This window comes from Neofelis nebulosa, chromosome 4 (genome assembly GCF_028018385.1).
Source record: "Neofelis nebulosa isolate mNeoNeb1 chromosome 4, mNeoNeb1.pri, whole genome shotgun sequence".
Classification (NCBI taxonomy): Eukaryota; Metazoa; Chordata; class Mammalia; order Carnivora; family Felidae; genus Neofelis; species Neofelis nebulosa.
The window spans coordinates 150127972-150144887 of record NC_080785.1 but is presented as its reverse complement, the minus strand read 5'-3'; the positions used below and the strand labels follow the sequence as shown (position 1 = coordinate 150144887).

Sequence of the window (16916 nt, the reverse complement as noted above, 5' to 3'; positions counted from 1 at the left end):
AAAACGTTGAAAAAAAATTTAAAAAAAAAATGAAATCAGTCTACTCAGCAACCATCCTTCCTACCCACGTGGTGTAGAATAGTTCACCAAATGAGTGTTGTCTCCCACTTCTAGGTCCCAAAGAGAGCAAATAGAAACTCTCATTGTTGCGTTTAACAAGACCAGGGACTGAACATACCAGGTTACCATACCAGGTTAATCTGCACAAAACCCTGTGAGGTTGAGTTCAGCACAAAATGTTATCCTCACTTTTATATGAGCAAAGACAAATGTGAGTCAAGATAAAACCAGGTGGTCTCACTTCTGCACTTAGGTCCCTAACTACTGTTCCATGCAGCTTCCTGTTAGGTAATTTGAGCCTCACAGTAACTGAGAGAAAGACAATAAAAGCTTTTATCTCAGTTTTACAGGTGAGGAAAATGTCTCTTGGAGAGAGTAAGCAATTTATCTGATTTCACAACCCTTTTACATTTAGCTGGGATTGGAATCTGCTTCTTCTAACATCAGCCAGCAGTAAAGGAACAGCATGTTGGGGGTGAGGGGTGCTTCAGGTTAAAGACTACACATCCTCCAGAGTAGAAAGCCTGAATAAGCTGGATCTTGCAGCTCAGGAGGTGGTAGAGGGTGTGGGGCAAAACAGCACCAAAGCAAAAATCTACTAGCAAGAGCCCATCACTTGGGTGGTTGGTACTCTGAGCTGGAGAGTCTTGGGTTTGAATCCAGACTTTGCCACCTTCTTGCTGTATGATCTTCAGCACATCACTTTCTTACACCAAGCTTTTTATCAGAATTAAATGAGAACATATAAGTAAAAGACTACAGAATGCCTAACATATAGAGGCTGCTGAATAACAGTTACTTTCTTTCCCAGTTGAGTGAATTTTTCTTTTTTTCTTTCCATAGCACTTATCTAGCCGGCAGAGCGTACAGCAAAGCACATCCCAGGTAAGCAGTCTAACTAGGCCTCCCAGTATTTCCCTCAGCTCTTTCTTTTAAGAGATCACAACATGGGGATGCACCAGCCAGTGATAGCCACCCCTGATGTCTTGATTGTGTGGTGCCTTCAATCTAAATGGCCCTGGTCTCTAAGCGGATTTGCCTGGTCTCCAGGCACTGCCAGCAGCAAAGGAACAAATTTACTTAAGCACAATTAAAATAAAGTAGACGGGAGACTAAAATGAATCCATCTGGGAGAAAATAGAAGTGTCATTTAGTATGGTAGCTATTACCATCTAACAATGTAAATCAAGTGCATCAGGGTGACAGTGTCTCCAAAAAATAACTTTGAATTTAGAAGTTTGTGGAGAATTTATAAATTTGTGATCTTGTGGAGACTTTAAGTTCATTCATAAGTTGGAATTACTGTTCCTATATCTCCTCCACTCAGTTTACTTCTCCCAGCTGCATATTTGCCCACTTCAAACCAAGTATATTGACACAGTACTCCCTTAGTAGCAGAGAAAACACCTTTTCTCTGTCTTAAATGATCCCCTTTGGTAGTATGAGGAAAGCCAGTCATTTAGTTTTCATTTTATTTATGACCAATGCATGAATAACTAAAATTGGAATCACTGTTTTTTGCCTTCCTCATTAGGTAGATACGATGCGCCCACGTCATGGAGAAACCTGTCGGATGCCAGTGCCACATCACTTCTTCCTCAGTCTGAAGAGTTTCACCTACAATACCATTGGAGAAGATACTGATGTCTTCTTTTCCTTATATGATATGAGAGAAGGCAAGCAGATCAGGTAAAAGTTACTAGAGGTTGTGGTGAGGTTGAGATTGTATAAGGATGGTATTGCTTGGGTCATAAGCATCTCTGGCCTTCAGAGAAGATAGATGACAGAGAAAGAAAAACAAGATTAGGTGACCTCTTCTTACTTAGCAGGGAGTTTTGCCTCAAATCCCAGTTTACCTTGAAGTCACGTGTGGCCTCTTTTTTATCCTGTGCCTATTTCCACATGGAAGTTCAACCCCAGTCTTGGCTGTTACCACCTCAGAGAGAGAAGAGGATGCAACTCTTCAGTGCCAGAGAAAACGCATAAGAGAAACATAGAACAAAGCAAGTTCAGCAGAGAGGTCCAGCTCCAGAATACAGTACCCTGGGCCCTGCCTTGCTGCACGTGGGAGAGAGGGTTCACAGTGTAGTAGGCTAATGGTGTCCTGTCTAAGAGCAGCCAAGCCCTCAATGCCATTCCAGCCCTGCAAAGGGGAGAGAGCATCTTCCGGACTGAAGGGAAGGTTGGTCTGACTCCATTGTTCCTCTTTTCCTTGGATTGGAAGAGAGGCCACAGAACAGGTCTGATATGCAGCAGACCATGTATTTGGGGAGAGCAGTGAAGCCTTTAAGCATGAGCAAGTGCAGCAGTGCTTTCATCATGAAAGGTGGGGAGGAGTCAAGGAGACATTCCAGGCTTCTGTTTCTCTACAGGCCAGCACAGCTCTGATGGGTGAGATGATCTTTATAGCCAACTTAGACTTTTAGGGCATCCAGACATTTCTCTGTGGTCATCTTCTAGGTGGGGTGGGGAGAAAGTAAATTTGGGGGTGCTTTTATATTGCTTGGAAACTTCCTGTATTCAAAGTGCTTTAAGGGTTTTTTATTTTTTTTATTTTTCACTTAAAAACTGAAATCATGGTTTCATTTTTCCAATTGCATGTTATATACAAGAAAATTAAAAATGGAAGTTATAACAGTACAAAAGGAAAGCAGTTAGTTTGCATGCTTCCCAGTACCTCTGTTCTTGACAGGCCTTGCCCCGCAAATTAAAACACCTTGCTTCACTTTGGCATAGGGATAAAATGATACATTTACTGATGGGGGCATGTGGAATTTCCTTGTCACCAGTAGCTCCCAGCATGTGTGTCTAGGAAAGCTGTGGCTAAAGGTAGTTGTGGCAGGGATGACAGCTACAGCTGCTGTGCACAGGTAAGACTGTAGGCCAGGGCTATGGAGATGCAGATTCTGGCTGCTCCTGTTTTCCTCCTAGGTCAGAGATTTGTAAACTTATTACTTATTTTTGTATATGGAAGAATCCTTTCTTTCTTTTTTTTAAACGTTTTATTTATTTTTGAGACAGAGAGAGACAGAGCATGAACAGGGGAGGGTCAGAGAGAGGGAGACACAGAATCCGAAACAGGCTCCAGGCTCTGAGCTGTCAGCACAGAGCCCAACGCGGGGCTCGAACTCATGGACCGCGAGATCGTGACCTGAGCCGAAGTCGGCCGCTCAACTGACTGAGCCATCCAGGCGCCCCAAGAATCCTTTCTTTAACCTAAATTTTATGAGAAAGTTCAATAAATAAAACAGGTAAAATAGAACTACTTCACTGTTGAAGGGAAAGGGGAAATAATAGGAATCTCACTATGCCCCTTACCCCACCCAGTATTCTGTGTGACCACTGAAAGTCCATGAGCTGCAGTTTAAAAACCAGAGCACCCTACTTAATCATCCTTGAGTGCCAGGGATTGTGTCTTCTCTTTCCATGATGACAGCACCACACACAGTGTCTGTGCTCAGTACATGCTTTCTCGGGCTTACTGCACAGAGAAGATCTAAGCCCAGCAGAGACACCCCAGCTCTGGTCCACGTGAGGTTATTAATGCATCAGTTGTTTTTTCTTTGGGCTTATTATTTGTAATTGAGCCTCAAGAAACAATAAAATATTTTAAAAGAAGAAAAGTGAAAAAATGTTCTTTTTTGTAGAGCTGCTGGAAATGTTTTGGTCTTTTAAAAATCCCTAGACTGAATTAGAGAACTATACCACCTTCCCATTCACATAATAAAACTGTAAGGTCCTTAGTTGAAAATACTACTTCCTTCCTTTAGTTTTAAGAGTAAACTAGTAAGCAGAATTTAAATCTAGATTTAATTGTTAAACGTTCTTTCTTCTTTCCATTAGGATCTGTGTAGTTGTATAAGCCTTCAAAAATTTTAGTTCAGTCCCAACACAGTGTGGAAGTTCCTCAAAAAATTAAAAATAGAACTACCCTATGACCCAGCAATAGCACTGCTAGGAATTTACCCAAAGGATACAGGAGTGCTGATGCATAGGGGCACTTGTACCCCAATGTTTATAGCAGCACTTTGAACAATAGCCAAATTATGGAAAGAGCCTAAATGTCCATCAAATGATGAATGGATTTAAAAAAATGTGAATGGATAAAGAAATTGTGGTTTATATATACAATGGAATACTACTTGGCAATGAGAAAGAATAAAATCTGGCCTTTTGTCACAACGTGGATGGAACTGGAGAGTGTTATGCTAAGTGAAATAAGTCTTACAGAGAAAGACAGATACCATATGTTTTCACTCTTATGTGGATCCTGAGAAACTTAACAGAAGACCATGGGGGAGGGGAAGGGAAAAAAAAATTAGGGAGGGAGCCAAACAATAAAAGACTCTTAGAAACTGAGAATAAACTGAGGGTTAATGGGGGATGGGAGGGAAGGGGAAAGTGGGTGATGGGCATTGAGGAGGGCACCTGTTGGGATGAGCACTGTGTGTTGTATGGAAGTGTATGGAAACCAATTTGACAATAAATTTCATATTAAAAAATTTTTTTAGTTCACTGAGCTGATGATGCCAGCTATGTGTACTTTCATAATAATTAGGTATTAAACTGGTCATATATTACTTCCTTGAATTAGTTATCAGAGATCATGAAAAGTTAGGAATGTGTTAGATCAGGGGCACAGAGTGTTGATACAAAGCAGTCAGTCTGATCAAGCAAACAGTGCTAGTCTAGTGTTCAGTATCGCCAGGACACTCTCACCTCTGTGCTGAGGACAGGTTTGAGCCGGGGGAACAGGCTCCAGAGAGGACCAGCTGTTCTTGCACTGTAAGTCTCATTGCTGATCTGACAGACATATCTCGGGAGGCTCCAGTGCATGGCAGACTGCAAACCCACATAGCATATCCTGATAGATGTTGGCTGATGAGTGTTAAACAGTCTGCAGGAGGGAAGAAGCAGCAGCTGGTAGGACATTAGCAGCTCTGACTGTTTTTGTGACATTTTATCATTCTGAATAAAATTGTAAATATTTAGCCTTGAAATCTAAATCTCTGATTAAGATCTCTCCCCTGAGCTTCAGAGCCTCATTTCCTTTTTCCTACCAGACATCTGCCCTTATATGTTCCTCAGACATTTCTGCCTCAGCGTATCTAAACTGAATTCATTTTCTTTCCTCACACATACACTTCTTCCTGTGTTCCTTGAATCAAGTGAAAGGCATTATCATTTGCTCAGAGATCCATGTCAGAAACTTTGGGATCCTTTTAGGCTCCTCTCTCTATATCTGCTTCCTTTCTCATTTAACCACTATATCTTATCAACTTCTGTCTCCCAAATATCAGTGACATCACTCCCCCTATTCCATCCCCCCTGTCACCCCAGAACCTTCACATTTCTCCCCAAATACAATTCCCTGAATCTACTACCTTCCTACCCTGAGTTACTGTCCACAGCACCACCATACTTATTTGTTAATATATATATATTTTTTTTCAATATATGAAATTTATTGTCAAATTGGTTTCCATGAAACACCCAGTGCTCATCCCAAAAGGTGCCCTCCTCAATACTCATCACCCACCCTCCCCTCCCTCCCACCCCCCATCAACCCTCAGTTTGTTCTCAGTTTTTCAGAGTCTCTTATGCTTTGGCTCTCTCCCACTCTAACCTCTTTTTTTTTTTTTTTTTCCTTCCCCTTACATGGGTTTCTGTTAAGTTTCTCAGGATCCACATAAGAGTGAAAACATATGGTATCTGTCTTTCTCTGTATGGCTTAATTCACTTAGCATCACACTCTCCAGTTCCATCCACGTTGCTACAAAGGGCCATATTTCGTTCTTTCTCATTGCCATGTAGTACTCCATTGTGTATATAAACCACAGTTTCTTTATCCATTCATCAGTTGATGGACATTTAGACTCTTTCCATAATTTGGCTATTGTTGAGAGTGCTGCTATAAACATTGGGGTACAAGTGCCCCTATGCATCAGTACTCCTGTATCCCTTGGGTAAATTCCTAGCAGTGCTATTGCTGGGTCATAGGGTAGGTCTATTTTTAATTTTCTGAGGAACCTCCACACTGTTTTCCAGAGTGGCTGCACCAATTTGCATTCCCACCAACAGTGCAAGAGGGTTCCCGTTTCTCCACATCCTCTCCAGCATCTATAGTCTCCTGATTTGTTCATTTTGGCCACTCTGACTGGCGTGAGGTGATACCTGAGTGTGGTTTTGATTTGTATTTCTCTGATAAGGAGTGACGTTGAGCATCTTTTCATGTGCCTGTTGGCCATCTGGATGTCTTCTTTAGAGAAGTGTCTATTCATGTTTTCTGCCCATTTCTTCACTGGGTTATTTGTTTTTCGGGTGTGGAGTTTGGTGAGCTCTTCACAGATTTTGGATACTAGCCCTTTGTCCAATGTGTCATTTGCAAATATCTTTTCCCATTCCGTTGGTTGCCTTTTAGTTTTGTTGGTTGTTTCCTTTGCTGTGCAGAAGCTTTTTATCTTCATAAGGTCCCAGTAATTCACTTTTGCTTTTAATTCCCTTGCCTTTGGGGATGTGCCGAGTAAGAGATTGCTACGGCTGAGGTCAGAGAGGTCTTTTCCTGCTTTCTCCTCTAAGGTTTTGATGGTTTCCTGTCTCACATTCAGGTCCTTTATCCATTTTGAGTTTATTTTTGTGAATGGTGTGAGAAAGTGGTCTAGTTTCAACCTTCTGCATGTTGCTGTCCAGTTCTCCCAGCACCAGTTGTTAAAGAGACTGTCTTTTTTCCACTGGATGTTCTTTCCTGCTTTGTCAAAGATGAGTTGGCCATACGTTTGTGGGTCTAGTTCTGGGGTTTCTATTCTATTCCATTGGTCTGTGTGTCTGTTTTTGTGCCAATACCATGCTGTCTTGATGATGACAGCTTTGTAGTAGAGGCTAAAGTCTAGGATTGTGATGCCTCCTGTTTTGGTCTTCTTCTTCAAAATTACTTTGGCTATTCAGGGCCTTTTGTGGTTCCATATGAATTTTAGAATTGCTTGTTCTAGTTTCAAGAAGAATGCTGGTACAATTTTGATTGGGATTGCATTGAATGTGTAGATAGCTTTGGGTAGTATTGACATTTTGACAATATTTATTCTTCCAATCCATGAGCAGGGAATGTCTTTCCATTTCTTTAAATCTTCTTCAATTACCTTCATAAGCTTTCTATAGTTTTCAGCATACAGATCTGTTACATCTTTGGTTAGGTTTATTCCTAGGTATTTTATGCTTCTTGGTGCAATTGTGAATGGGATCAGTTTCTTTATTTGTCTTTCTGTTGCTTCATTGTTAGTGTATAAGAATGCAACTGACTTCTGTACATTGATTTTGTATCCTGCAACTTTGCTGAATTCATGTATCAGTTCTAGCAGACTTTTGGTGGAGTCTACCGGATTTTCCATGTATAGTATCATGTCATCTGCAAAAAGTGAAAGCTTGACTTCATCTTTGCCAATTTTGATGCCTTTGATTTCCTTATGTTGTCTGATTGCTGATGCTAGAGCTTCCAACACTATGTTAAACAACAGCGGTGAGAGTGGGCATCCCTGTCGTGTTCCTGATCTCAGGGAAAAAGCTCTCAGTTTTTCCCCGTTGAGGATGATGTTAGCTGTGGGCTTTTCATAAATGGCTTTTATGATGTTTAAGTATGTTCCTTCTATCCCGACTTTCTCCAGGGTTTTTATTAAGAAAGGGTGCTGGATTTTGTCAAAGGCCTTTTCTGCACCGATTGACAGGATCATATGGTTCTTCTCTTTTCTTTTATTAATGTGATGTATCACATTGATTGATTTGCGAATGTTGAACCAGCCCTGCATCCCAGGAATGAATCCCACTTGATCATGGTGAATAATTCTTTTTATAAGCTGTTGAATTCGATTTGCTAGTATCTTATTGAGAATTTTTGCATCCATATTCATCAGGGATATTGGCCTGTAGTTCTCTTTTTTTACTGGGTCTCTGTCTGGTTTAGGAATCAAAGTAATACTGGCTTCATAGAATGAGTCTGAAGTTTTCCTTCCCTTTCTATTTCTTGGAATAGCTTGAGAAGGATAGGTATTATCTCTGCTTTAAACATCTGGTAGAACTGCCCTGGGAAGCCATCTGGTCCTGGACTCTTATTTGTTGGGAGATTTTTGATAACCAATTCAATTTCTTCACTGGTTATGGGTCTGTTCAAGCTTTCTATTTCCTCCTGATTGAGTTTTGGAAGAGTGTGGGTGTTTAGGAATTTGTCCATTTCTTCCAGGTTGTCCAATTTGTTGGCATATAATTTTTCATAGTATTCCCTGATAATTGTTTGTATCTCTCAGGGATTGGTTGTAATAATTCCATTTTCATTCATGATTTTATCTATTTAGGTCATCTCCCTTTTCTTTTCGAGAAGCCTGGCTAGAGGTTTGTCAATTTTGTTTATTTTTTTTAAAAAACCAACTCTTGGTTTCGTTGATCTGCTCTACAGTTTTTTTAGATTCTATATTGTTTATTTCTGCTCTGATCTTTATTATTTCTCTTCTTCTGCTGAGTTTAGGCTGCCTTTGCTGTTCTGCTTCTATTTCCTTTAGGTGTGCTGTTAGATTTTGTATTTGGGATTTTTCTTGTTTCTTGAGATAGGCCTGGATTGCAATGTATTTTCCTTTCAGGACTGCCTTCGCTGCATCCCAAAGCGTTTGGATTGTTGTATTTTCATTTTCGTTTGTTTCCATATATTTTTTAATTTCTTCTTTAATTGCCTGGTTGACCCACTCATTCTTTTTTTTTTTTTTTTTTTTTAATTTTTTTTTCAACGTTTTTTATTTATTTTTGGGACAGAGAGAGACAGAGCATGAACGGGGGAGGGGCAGAGAGAGAGGGAGACACAGAATCGGAAACAGGCTCCAGGCTCCGAGCCATCAGCCCAGAGCCTGACGCGGGGCTCGAACTCACGGACCGCGAGATCGTGACCTGGCTGAAGTCGGACGCTTAACCGACTGCGCCACCCAGGCGCCCCAACCCACTCATTCTTTAGTAGGGTGTTCTTTAACCTCCATGCTTTTGGAGGTTTTCCAGACTTTTTCCTGTGGTTGATTTCAAGCTTCATAGCATTCTGGTCTGAAAGTATGCATGATATAATTTCAATTCTTGTATACTTATGAAGGGCTGTTTTGTGACCCAGTATATGATCTCTCTTGGAGAATGGCGCTGGCTAGCGCCTTTGTTCCCCGCCAAACTGAGCTCTGTCGTCCCGGGGCTCAGCAACTCTCCCTCCCTTTGTCCTCCAGCCTTCCTGCTTTCTGAGCAGAGCTGTTAACTTATGACCTCCCAGATGCTAAGTCCCTCTTGCTTTTGGAACACACTCCATCCGGCCCCTCCGCTTTTGCAAGCCAGACTCGGGGGCTCTGCTTGGCCGGCAGGCTGCCCCTCCGCCCCGGCTCCCTCCCGCCAGTCCGTGCAGCGCGCACCACCTCTCCGCCCTTCCTACCCTCTTCCGTGGGCCTTTCGTCTGTGCTTGGCTCCGGAGACTCCATTCTCCTAGTCTTCTGGTAGTTTTCTGGGTTATTTAGGCAGTTGTAGGTGGAATCTAAGTGATCAGCAGGACGTGGGGTGAGCCCAGCGTCCTCCTACACCGCCATCTTCTCCGTGAGCTTAATATATATTTTTAATATTTATTTTTTGAGGGAGAGAGACAGAGCATAGCATGAGCATGAGCGGCGGAAGGGCAGAGAAAGAGGAAAACACAGAATCAGAAGCAGGCTCCAGGCTCTGAGGTATCAGCACAAAGCCTGACGTGGGGCTCAAACTCACGGACCAAGAGACCATGACCTGAGCCAAAGTCCGACGCTTATCCAACTGAGCCACCCAGGCACCCACATATTTATCTTTTAAAAAATGCAAACTGTTCACCTTAGCTCCCACTTAACCTAAAGCTCTTGTTATTTAGTGTGGCATAAAAGGCCCAGCATGATATAATTCTATTTCTTTAGTTTTATTTCCCGCATCCTGATGACTTCAATGTCTTTCCCTAAACATGCCTTGCTCTTTCATGCCTCCCTACCCTTGTTGGCTTGTTAAACTCCTATCTTTTAAAACTCAACTATGTGAAACTCTCCTCAGTATTTATGGGTAGAATAAGGCCCTGGGACTTCATTGTGCCCATGATGACACCCTGTACCTAGCTTTATACCATTACTAGATATTACATTGTAATTGTACACATGCATGTAGATTTTCCCCATTGGAATGGGAGCTTTCTTATGTGTCTTTGTACCATTTCTCCCCAGTGAGTGCTAAGCACAGAATTTTGGATATTGGATCATTAGATAACTATTTATTGAGTGAATGAATGGATAAGTGCATCTGTCAAATAAGTACCAATCTGCTGTGAATCAAGAAATTTTTATTTAATTGAACAGTTTATCAAACATTTACTAAGAATTTCTTTTTTGGGGCCCCTGTAATGACTTCTTGTGATTTATGGGTTAAAAAGGAATGTCATTGACCCTGAAGAGGTCTGTACAGGACATTATAGGATTTCTAAAAGGTGGGAAACATGTTTTCCTGATCTTAAGTCCCAAAGCTGAGTGGTAAAATAGGATTAAAGCATATGTCTTACATGCAGCAAGACTTTTAAGCACACTAAGCAGTCAGGAAAAACCAAACAAAAAATAACCTTTCAGATAGAAGGTTTTACAGAGTCTTTTAAGTTAAAAAAATGGAAGTCCTAAATCATTGGTTGTTTTACATATTTTTCTAAAAATTCACATTTCAGACCTTGCTTTGTATTTAGGATTAAACTGTATAGTTTGGGAAAGAAATACAATCAGCTTTACAATGTAATACACTGAGAGAAATGGCTTTTCCTGTCATGGTGACCACATCAGCCGTCACCAAGGTTTTGAACTCTATTCAAAGAACTATTTTTAAAGAGATAAAAGAGGGGGCGCCTGGGTGACTCAGTCAGCTAAGTATCCTAGCTCTTGATTTCAGCTCAGGTCATGATCTCACAGTTTGTGGGATCGAGCCCCACATCAGAGGCCACACTGACAGCATGGAGCCTGCTTAAGATTCTCTTCTCTCCTTCTCTCTCTCTCCCCCGACCCGCACTCATGTGCGCTCTCTCTCTCTCTCTCTCTCTCTCTCAAAATAAATAAATTAACATAAAATAAAACAAAGGGATGCCTGGGTGGCTCAGTCCGTTGAGCATCAGACTTTGGCTCAGGTCATGATGTCACCGTGCATGAGTTTGGGCTTCCTGTGGGGCTTGCTCCTGTCAGTGCAGAGCCTGCTTTGGATCCTCTGTCCACCTCTCTCGGTCCCTTCCCTGCTTGTGCTCTCCCTCTCTCTGAAAAATATATTGACATTTAAAATAAGAAGAAGAAAAAGGAAAAAGAAGTCAGAGAAGAGGAGGATCATTGAAAGACTAAGAAGCCGGGGCGCCTGGGTGGCGCAGTCGGTTAAGCGTCCGACTTCAGCCAGGTCACGATCTCGCGGTCCGTGAGTTCGAGCCCCGCGTCAGGCTCTGGGCTGATGGCTCAGAGCCTGGAGCCTGTTTCCGATTCTGTGTCTCCCTCTCTCTCTTCCCCTCCCCCGTTCATGCTATGTCTCTCTCTGTCCCAAAAATAAATAAAAAACGTTGAAAAAAAATTAAAAAAAAAAAAAAAAGAAAGACTAAGAAGCCAAAACAGGCTCTTGGAGAAAATGAAAGTAGTTGAATTAAAGATTAGCCAGAATCTGGATAGGGTACTAATTCATTGTTCAACAGGTATTTATTTAACATCTATTATCCTTTGGGATAGATGAGCAAGAGATAAGCAAGAGAAATATCTGCTTGTCTTTCTGGAGCTTATGCTGTAGTAGAGAGACTAGCTGTCTCTACTAGAGAGATCACCGAACACATGATTAAATGAATAAGTATGTAGTTTGAAAAGTGCAATAGGTGCTATGAAGGAAAGTCATGCAGAATGCTCCGAAACCTCATGTAGACTGGAGTGAGGGGAGGCTCTTATGGCATCCATGCTGAGACTTAAAGTGATGTAAGTCATGTAAATCCTTATGTTTACTCATGTAAACATAAAGAGTGGATAATGTGATCTAGGCAGAAGAAGGCATAGATGCAAGGAAAAAACTTGGTATATACAGAGAATTGAATGGTGGTTGGTATTCCTGGAATGTTTCAAGTAAGAGAAGGAAAGGATATCACAAGAGGGTTGAAGAGATAGTGAGGTACCAGATTATGCAGGGCCTTATAGCCACAAAAGAATTTTGAATTTTATTGTAAGTTTAGGAGAGAAGATATTCAAGCACAGAAAGTACCAAAGGCAAAAGCATGAGTCAGACACCGTAAAGATATCAATGTATGTATGTAGGAAATTAGAAGAGGTTATTAGAGCTAGGAAAAGGTTTGTATTGACAGTAAACTCCAGGTCTTGAACCTGTTTCTTACCCATCTTTGCTCATAGCCCCTTTAACAATGAAAGAATTCAGTAAATGTCTGATCAAAAGATGTGTTAGAGACAAGATTAAATACATCTAGGATAGCCCTGAAAACCCAACACACTAATTTAGATTTTATGGATTAGATAACCCTATGAATCCTTGAACAGGGGAATAACATGAATGACATGTTGAAGGTGGTGTTTTGAGATTATCACAGTGGTAATATATAGGTTAAACTAGAAAAATAGATAAGTTAGAAGCTGTTGCATACATGAAACGGTAAAGCCCCAGGATAAGGAGGCTAGTAGGAAGATTAAAGAAGATACAGCATCATGCCCTGTAAGGTGTGGACCCAGCTGATCACCTCTATACCCTGATTTCCTATCATTCCCCACTTGATCACTCTACAATGGCCTCCTGAAAATATAACACATTTCTACTTTAGGCACTTTCTTTACATCTGTTTCCTAGATGTCTTCATGGTGCTTGCATCCTCCCCTTCTTCAGGTTTTGTTTTTTGGGTTTGTTTTTGGTTTTTTTGCAGTCACAAAAATTTTTTTCATTTTATTTTAATATACTTTATTGTCAAATTGGCTTCCATACAACGAATGATACCTTCTTCAGGTTTTTACTCAAGTATCACCCTTTCAGGCTTTTCCTGGCCACATAATCGAATTGAAACCATCATTGCCACCATCTCCCACATATACATGCACATTCTCAGTGTCTCTTCCTTCTTTTGTATTTGTCCCTAGCACTTAACACCATTTAGCATACTAAATAGTTTATATATTTACCTTTTTATTGTCTGTGTTCCATCACTGGACTGTAAGCACTATGAGAACAGAGATTTTTTTTTAATTCTCTGAACCTATCTGAGAGAGTTTTGGCACATGGTAGGTACTCAGTAATTACTTATTGAATGGATGAGTAGTCTACTAATTATAACAATAAACTTAGTTACTCCTTTTATCTCTTTTTCTCTCTATTTATAAAACCTATAACTCAATGATGTGGGTTTTTTTTTTTTTACCTTGGAGACAAGAAGAGTGATGCTATAATTACTGAAGCCAGCTGAGTGAAAGAAGTGATGAGTTCAATTTTGGCTATGTTGAGTTTGAAGTGATAGCTAAACAACCCAGGCCATGTGGTGAGGGCATCTGGGATGCAGGTGAGATGTCACAGATGAAGATGAGAATTTTCATGGGAATAGTTTCTGCATGCAGAAACAAGGCTATCTGAAAAAGTAAGAACATATGTAAAGAGCAAAGGACAAAACACAGGGAATATTTCAGTCATTAAGAAAACATTTTATATATACCTAACACACACAATGTACTACTGTCAAGTAATTTAGGAATTCATTTAAGATTGGGGAATAAGTGCCAATAAAAGAGAAGAAACAGTTGAACACAGCTGGAAGCATTATACTACTTGATTTCAAAATATATTACAAAGCTACAGTAATCAAGACAGTATGATCCTGGCATAAAAACAGACATAATGACCAATGGAATAGCCAGAAATAAACTTACACATATATTATCAACTGATCTTTGTAAGGGTTCCAAGAATATACAACTGGGAAAAGGATAGTCTCTTCAATAAATGGTGTTAAGAAAAATGTATATTCACATGTGAAAGAATGAAATTTTTCATACCATTCACAAAAATTAACTCAAAATGGATTAAAGACTTAATACATAAGACATTAAATCTTAAAACTTATATAAGAAGAAGTTCTATAAGACAACAGAGAAACAGCTTATTGACATTAGCTATGGCAGTGATATTTTGGATATGGCACCAAAAACATAAGCTTTGTTGCAAAAATAGACAAGTGGGATTTTATCAGACTAAAAAATTTCATTCCGCACAGCAGAGGAAACAGACAACAAAATGGAAAAGCAACCTATGATATTGGAGAAAATATTTGCAAACCATATATATGATAAAGTGTTAATAATCAAAATATATAAGGAATTCCTACAACTCAGTAGTGAAAAAAACCCAGGTAACCCATTTAAAAAATAGGCAAAGGAACTGAATAGACATTTCTCCAAAGGAGACAAATACATAGATAACAGATGTATGAAAAGATGTTCAACATGACTAATCAGCAGGGAAATGTGAATCAAAATCACAATGAAATATCACCTCACACCTATTAGAATACCTGTCATCAAAAAACAAAAGACAAAAGTGTTGGGAAGGATGTGGAGAAAAGGGAACGCTTGTACACACATTAGTGACATAAATTGGTACAGCCAGTATGGAAAACAGTATGGAGGTTCCTCAAAAAATAGAAATTAGAGAAAGATAAATATATGATTTCACTCATATGTGGAATTTAAGAAACACAACAGATGAACATAGGGGAAGGGAAGGAAAAATAAGACAAAATCAGAGAGGGAGGCCAACCATAAGAGACTCTTAATTACAGAGAACAGAGGGGAGGTGGGCGGGGGGGATGGGCTAAATGGGTGATGGGTACTAAGGAGGGCAGTTGTTGGGATGAGCACTGGGTGTTCTATGTAAGTGATAAATCACTGGGTTCTACTCCTGAAACTAATACTACATTGTATGTTAACTAACTTGAATTTAAATAAATAAATTTAAAATAAAAATAAATAAAAATTTAAAAATAGAAAATAGAACTACTCTATGATCCATCAATCCCACCTTTAGGTGTACATCCAAAGGAATTTAAATTAGGATCTCAAAGAGATAGCTACACTCCCATGTTCATTGCAACATTATTTACTCTAGCAAAGACATTGAAATAACCTAAATGCTCATCAGTGGATGAATGGGTAAAGAAAATGTGGCATATACATGCAGTGTAATATTGTTCAACCTTAACAAAAGAGAGACACCCTCCCATTTGCAACAACATAGATAAATTTGGAAGACATTATATTTTGAAATAAGCCAGACATAGAAGGACAAATATTACATGATACCACTCACATGAGGAATCTAAAATAGTCAAATTCACAGGATCAGGGAGTAAAATGGTGGTTGTCAGAGCCTGGGGGGGAGAGGAAAATGGGGAGGTATTAGAGACAAAGTTCCAGTTACACAAGATAAGTAAGTCCTAGAGTTTTACTGCACAGCATAGTAGTTATGGTTAACAATACTGTGTTGTATACTTCAAAAATTTGCTCAAAGGGCAGAATGTTGTGTTCTTATCTCACACTATAAATAAATATTAATAATTAATAGAGTGGGAAGAAACTTCTGGAGGTGATGGATATGTTTATAGCATAGATTGTGATGATAGTTTCACAGGTATATACTTAACTACAAACTCATTCAGTTGTATACATTAAATATACACAGATTGTCATATGCCAATCATACCTCAATAAAGTGATTAAAGAAAAAAGAAATGTGGGGAGATGTGAATTTTCCTAGCAAGTGTTGCACCTAATAAGAATTTAAGACTTCCTAAAGTGTATATATAATACATAACTGGCATGACAGACATTATGCAGCTTTGTTTCACTTATGCTCTGAAACAGAAGTTTCTGACATAACCAATGATCTCATTACAGGAAAATAAAATTTTCTTCTGAAGGAAAAAAAAAACAGAAGGAATTACCTTACTCTCTTCTTTTTAAGATGGCATTTTCACTTCCTACATTCTGCATAGTTTAGCCATTTATTATGTTCATCACTTACTGTCTGTTTCCTTATTTTGTCTTTTTAAATAAAAGCTCCTTCTGGGCAGGGATGTATTTATTTTGTTTACTGAGTTACCCAAGTGCCTGAAACAGTGCTTGCCACCTAATAAGTGTTCGGTAAATATTTGTGAATAAATGATTGTAACTATCCAGAATGTAGCAAAGAGATATAAGGTGATGAAAAATATGAAAGAAGTATGGGACATGGAGAACAGAATGAGAAAGAATAATAAACACCTAACTAGAATCACAGGAAAACAGAAAAGTTTTCATCATTGATGAAAACACAAAAGATTGCTTATTTGCTTTGCTCTCACAAGATTCTTCCTTGGGAGCAGGATACTCTGACAGTTGTCAGAGGGTGGAGAATCCAAGATTGTTAAAAAGAATTTGTCCTCTTCTACACCACCTCACTCTATAGTAAATGGTGAATAATAGAACATCCAAGTTGGTGAACAGATGAACATAAGGGAAGAGAAACAAAAATAATATAAAAACAGGGAGGGAGACAAAACATAAGAGACTCATAAATATGGAGAACAAACAGAGGGTTACTGTAGGGGGTATGGGAGGGGGGATGGTCTAAATGGGTAAGGGGCACTAAGGAATCTACTCCTGAAACCATTGTTGCACTATATGCTAACTAATTTGGTTGTAAATTAAAAAATAATAAAATTAAATTAAAAAAAATAAAAGAACATCCAAGTTGGGCCAAAGTGGTTTGCTTTTAACAGATAAGTATAAATTGGGAAAAGACATGAAGCTCACTGATGA

At 39.5% G+C, this 16916-nt stretch overlaps 1 protein-coding gene across 13 annotated transcripts in view; it reads left to right on the top strand.

The window, feature by feature from the left end:
• The window catches only part of DOCK3 (dedicator of cytokinesis 3), a 595409-nt gene that overhangs the window by 389672 nt on the left and 188821 nt on the right, over positions 1-16916 (top strand). For all 13 annotated transcript variants that reach the window (XM_058726773.1, XM_058726766.1, XM_058726765.1 and 10 more), the window contains 2 exons: positions 904-945; positions 1595-1749. In XM_058726773.1, the coding sequence (XP_058582756.1) occupies positions 904-945; positions 1595-1749 (197 nt within the window). The remainder of the gene's footprint in view (positions 1-903; positions 946-1594; positions 1750-16916) is intronic.